Genomic DNA, 6,000 nt, shown 5'->3' with positions numbered 1-6,000 from the left:
TAAATATTTTTAATTGTAGGCTTAGTCATATGAAACTAAATAGACCTATACCTTCTATAATGTAGGCTTGAATGACATGACAAGAGGGCAGGCCATACAAGATAATTTGCAGTCAAAAAGAAGACATCAGAATGAAGAGGCATCACATTTTACAGAAATACAGATATAAGGAGAGAGTAAAACAGAGGAGAGCAATGATCCAGCAGAGCTCAGGTTATGACAATCCAGATTTGTCAATATGTGTGGCGGCAGGAACCAGGAGAGATAGATGTTTCCAGGGGCCCGTGGTCCATCAGCAGCACCTTAAAGTCTGATCTGACATGAATTGGGAGCCAATGCAGTGTGGCTTGGATTGGTGTAATATGATCAAAAAATCTTGTACGTGTTTAGACTCTAGCTGCAGCATTCTGAATCATTTGAAGACTTTTAGTGCTCTCACACGGTAGACCTGGAAATAAGGCATTGCAATAATCCAGTCTAGATGAAACAAAGGCATGAATCAGGATGTCTGCATTTGCTGTGGACAGAAAGGACCTAATTTTAGCTATGTTGCGCAGCTGGTAAAAAGCAATCTTGGTAATTTATTTGATGTGCTGATCGAAAGAGAGGGTAGAATCAGATGTAACACCAAGATTCTTGATAATTGAACTTTGAGAAATGACACAGTTGTCAAGAGTTACCGTCACCTGATCAAAGTGGTGTCTCTGTTGAGCAGGACCAATGACCAACATCTCAGTTTTATCCAAATTCAGGAGCAGGACGTTTTCTAACATCCATTTCTTCACCGCATACAAGCAGTTCTCTGATTTTGTGATTTGAGCGTTTTTATCAGCTTTGATGGGCACATACACCTGAGTATTGTCAGCATCATAGTGGAAATGTACTCCATAACTGTGAATAATTTGGTCAAGAGGTGAAATATATAAAAAGAAGAGCAAAGGGCCAGAACAGAGCCTCGGGGAACTCCATACTTTATATCAATAAATATTAAAGTAGTATTATTATAAGAAACACATTGTGTTCTTTCCGATAGGTAAGACTTTAGCCAAGCGAGAGCCAGGCCAGAGATGCCAAACTGACTTTCAAGTCAGTCTCACAGTCTCACAGTATGCCGTGATCTATGGTATCACATGCAGCGCCAAGATCCAGTAACAGAAGCACAGAGGTAGAGTTTGAGTCCACAGTAAGTAGAATGTCATTAACCACTTTAGTAAGTGCAGTTTCGGTGGAATGACAGGCTGATTGAAAAGGTTCCAGAAGATTATTATGAAGTAGGTAGCCTGAAAGTTGGTGGGACACAACTCTTTCCAAGACTTCAGAGAAGAAGGGAAGGTTGGATACTGGTCTATAATTATTTAAAGATCCTGGGTCAACATGTGGTTTCTTAAGTAAAGTGTTAACCACAGCAGACTTAAAACTAGCAGGCACACCAGTCATAAGTGATAAATTAACAATATGTAACATTGTGGATCCCAGTGCTGGCCATAGATCCTTAAAAGAGATATATTACTGTAACATGTTGCTTTTGTAACACGTAACCCCCAACACTGTTGTCTGTCATGAAAAAGTCAGTGAAAAGAAAAATAGATGGGAAGACATAGTGTTTCACCACTTGTCTTAGTATGCTCAAAATCAATCTGAAAATAAAATAATTCCTGGCCCGGCTCCTACTGCTGCTTATAGCCCATTGGGTGGTGCTGAAGATTAAACAATGCTGCAAGTCAATAAAAGAGGTTGACAGCAATAACACTGACTGGGCTCAGAAAAGGGATGAACAGGAGGAAAGTCATGTGGGGATTTTTAGATATAAAATTGCTCTCGCTCATGTATTTCATGTTGTTGTATTCCTACTTCTCTTCTGTTGTGTCCTCCCCTCTTTATTCCTCCTCCTGCCAGTTACAGGGACAATTTCATCTAAATGAGATGCACAAGGCTGGAGATGTGGTTGTAGGTGGGATATTTCGGATCCACTTCTTCTCTGTCTTTCCTGACCTGTCTTTTACCTCAGAGCCACCACAACCTACTTGCCATGGGTGAGTCTCTCAGGGAAGTGGCAAAAGCAAAAACTGGAGAAAATGAATTCCAAGAGTCATATGTATTTCTGTTAATTTTCCTACAGTTGTATCTATTGAATTATTGTAAGTAATTGTTGATATTCAACTGACATAATTGTTTGTAAAATCTGTACTTGTGCAATGTGTTCATGTTTTCACAGTTATTGTATGTTGAATTTTTCAATAGTTAATAGTGGTATTTGTGTTAGTTTTGATGTTGTAGGATTTAGGAGGGTCCAGACCATGGCCTTTGCTATTGATGAGATCAACAAAAACACCAAGCTGCTACCTAATGTGACTCTGGGATACAGTCTTTACGATAACTGTGTCAAACTAGGGATTGCATTTCGTGCAGGATTATCTGCAGTCAGTGGTCAAGAGGAGCAGTTTATATTAGATGAGACCTGTGCAGGAACCCCTCCAGTCATAGGGATTGTGGGTGATGCTTTTTCTACACATTCTATTGCCATCTCCTCTGTCTTAGGTTTGTACAGAGTACCTATGGTAAGTTTGCCAATTTGCCTAAAAGTTAAAAGAACAGGAAAAGGCTTTGAATCTTTTCAGGATTTACAGTATGTATCTTTCACAGGTAAGTCATTCTGCCACATGTTCCTGTCTGAGTGACCGGCAGAAGTTTCCATCCTTCTTTAGGACGATTCCAAGTGATGCTTTCCAGGTGACCATCCATCAGCAAAATGAAAATGCATAAAAGGATGTGCACTTAGACATTTACAAGAAATAACATCTGTACACTGCAAAAACAGTTATATTCCTTGAAATACAATAGTTAAATAAGATACAAAGTGAAAGTTTTTTGGCATGTTTTGAACAGAAAGATCATTTTAGCTGTGCACTAATCTTTATATTAACTCAGGTGCAGGCTATGATTCAGATACTGAAGCGTTTTGGCTGGAGTTGGGCAGGTCTGCTGGTCAGTGATGATGACTATGGACTCCACGCTGCTCGATCCTTCCAATCTGACCTGGCACACTCTGGTGGAGGTTGTCTTGCCTACTTACAGGTGTTGTCATGGGGCAATGACCCAAATGAACTAAGGAGGATCGTGGATGTGATGAAGAAATCCACAGCTCGTGTGGTCATTGTGTTTGCACATGACAGTTACATGATTAATCTCATGGAAGAGGTTGGGCTTGTACTGCAACCTAAATTATATGTCTTACTTTTTTTTTTTTATTAAATTGAAAGATTTAAGTTGCAATAACAAATGATCAGTTACTCAGACAAATTACACAAAACTGTGGTTATGATGATATGCATCACTTTGTTCATAAAATACTGTACTACTAAAACAAAGGATTGTATCTGTGTATGAACAAGTAATACATCACTTGTGTGTACTGTGTACAATTCAGAAGACTAAACAATACTTTAGTGACATGGCATTACGGAGTTATATATTTTATTTGACACACAGGTGGTGAGGCAGAATGTGACAGGTCTGCAGTGGATGGCCAGTGAAGCCTGGACAACTACTACTGTCCTCCAGACCCCTGACCTCATGCCGTACCTGGCTGGCACACTGGGCATTGCCATCCGTCGAGGAGAAATACCAGGCTTCAGGGAATTCCTTCTACAAACGCTTCCTGACCTACACCACAACAACAGCTATGAAAATAGTATGGTGAGAGTTTAACTGTGCAATCTGATCTGGTAATTGCAAGATTAATATAGTCACCACTTGTAAGACTGTTTTGAATATGTTTCAGGTAAACCAGTTTTGGGAATTCACATTTCAATGTAAATTCACACCACCTCCAGCAGGTTGGGTGGAGGCCGGGGGAACATTATGTACTGGACAGGAAAAGCTTGAGGATGTGGAGACTGAATTGTTGGACATTTCCAATCTCAGGCTAGAGTACAATGTGTACAAGGCTGTGTATGCTCTGGCCTATGCCCTTCATGACATGCTGCAGTGTGAGCCAGGGAAAGGGCCTTTCACCGGGCACAGCTGTGGCAATTTGAAAGAACTGGAGCCATGGCAGGTGTGATATCACTTTACACTCCATCTGTTATATGACTAAATCATAGGGTTTAGTGTTTCTTGCAAAGTGGTACTACCTATTGTAATGTGCCGAACAAATAGTGAGAGGAAAATTATCTACTACTGGATGATGTCAGTGGTTAATATTATTAGCTCAGTGATAGGTTCTTGTTTTGATATGTTCATAAGTCTAGTATGCAGTTTGATAATTGAAATCTGGGTACCCCAATGTTTACCATGATAACACAGAAATATTTTACCATCACCAACCTAGTCAACCACCAGCAGTGACAGTATCTGGGTTAGAAGTAGCAATTACTTGATGCCAACTGCTAGAATAGGTTAGGAAAAAACAAAATAAATACAGAAGGGTCAGACATCCCATTAATTTCTTTTGGTCTTTGAGGTTTAATTTGTCCTCTTTGGTTTTTCATCTCTCTATGTAGCTAGTGTATTACTTGGAAAAAGTCAACTTCACTACAACATTTGGTGATCAAGTGTCATTTGATGAGAATGGTGATGCCTTAGCAATCTATGATGTCATGAACTGGCTGTGGCTCCCTGATGGAAGAACTGAAGTTCAGAATGTGGGTGAGGTCAAGAGGTCGGCTTCCAAAGCTGAAGAACTCACAATTGATGAAGACAAAATCTTCTGGAACTTTGAATCAAAACAGGTTATATTTGATTTTTCAGACACACCATGGTTAACTCACTACAGCAGTGTAAAGTAATGGAGAATAACAGATACTTATTTTTCTCCCTGTAGCCACCCCGCTCAGTGTGCAGTGAAAGCTGTCCTCCAGGTACCCGCATGGCCAGAAAGAAAGGGGAACCTGTGTGCTGTTTTGACTGCATCCCTTGTTCTGAGGGGGAGATCAGCAATAAAACTGGTTGGTTTTTAACTTTAAACATTGCAATTTTGAGACACAATATAAACATATAGAGTATCTCATTTCTGTTCCTTTTCTCATAGATGCCATGGAGTGCACCAGCTGTCCTGAGGACTTCTGGTCCAGCCCCCAGCGTGACCACTGTCTTCCTAAGAAAACAGAGTTTCTCTCCTACCATGAGCCTCTGGGTATTGGCTTGACAGTTGCCTCTTTGCTGGGCACATGTATGTGTGCTGTTGTCATGGGCATCTTTATTTATCATCGTAGCACACCCATAGTACGTGCCAACAATTCAGAATTGAGTTTCCAGTTACTGCTGTCTCTGAAGTTATGTTTCCTGTGTTCACTGCTGTTTATTGGTCGTCCCAGACTGTGGACATGCCAGCTGAGACATGCAGCATTTGGGATCAGTTTTGTGCTTTGTGTCTCATGTATTTTAGTAAAAACCATGGTGGTTCTGGCAGTGTTCAAGGCCTCCAAGCCAGGAGGGGGATCCAGCCTGAAGTGGTTTGGTGTTTTGCAGCAGAGGGGGACAGTTATTGTTCTCACTTCTGTTCAGGCAGCAGTCTGCACTGCCTGGATTGTATCTGCCTCACCAACTCCTCATAAAAACACTCAATACTACAATGATAAGATTGTTTATGAGTGTGCAGTTGGGTCCACAGTTGGTTTTGCTGTGTTACTGGGCTATATTGGCTCATTGGCTTCCCTCAGTTTTCTGATTGCATTCATAGCAAGGAATCTTCCAGATAGTTTCAATGAGGCCAAACTCATCACTTTCAGTATGCTGATCTTCTGTGCTGTGTGGGTGGCCTTTGTCCCTGCTTATATCAGTTCACCAGGCAAATATGCCGATGCAGTGGAGGTATTTGCAATCCTGGCCTCCAGTTTTGGTCTCTTGGTGGCACTGTTTGGACCTAAATGTTACATAATCCTGCTGAGACCAGAGAGGAACACAAAGAAGGCAATCATGGGTCGAGAAATCCAGACCTAGTAACTGCACTTGTTTTCAAGAGACAGAATGAATCTGTTTTCTATATACAATTTAAAAAAT

The 6,000-nt window shown here is 40.9% G+C and overlaps 1 protein-coding gene across 1 annotated transcript; it reads left to right on the top strand.

Moving 5' to 3' along the window:
* Positions 1 to 1,824: 1,824 nt before the first annotated feature.
* On the top strand, positions 1,825 to 5,940 carry LOC311255783 (extracellular calcium-sensing receptor-like; the record flags this gene model as incomplete). The annotated part of the gene is made up of 9 exons (XM_084350433.1): positions 1,825 to 2,033; positions 2,264 to 2,558; positions 2,644 to 2,730; positions 2,929 to 3,198; positions 3,490 to 3,696; positions 3,782 to 4,057; positions 4,503 to 4,730; positions 4,823 to 4,946; positions 5,030 to 5,940. The coding sequence occupies 9 exons, from the start codon at positions 1,825 to 1,827 to the stop codon at positions 5,938 to 5,940; spliced, it is 2,607 nt and encodes an 868-aa protein (XP_084206559.1).
* Between the last annotated feature and the right edge of the window lie 60 nt (positions 5,941 to 6,000).

Source organism: Pagrus pagrus, assembly GCF_965226575.1.
Source record: "Pagrus pagrus genome assembly, chromosome: 4".
NCBI classification, from domain to species: Eukaryota; Metazoa; Chordata; class Actinopteri; order Spariformes; family Sparidae; genus Pagrus; species Pagrus pagrus.
This window is presented reverse-complemented; position numbering and strand designations above follow the sequence as displayed.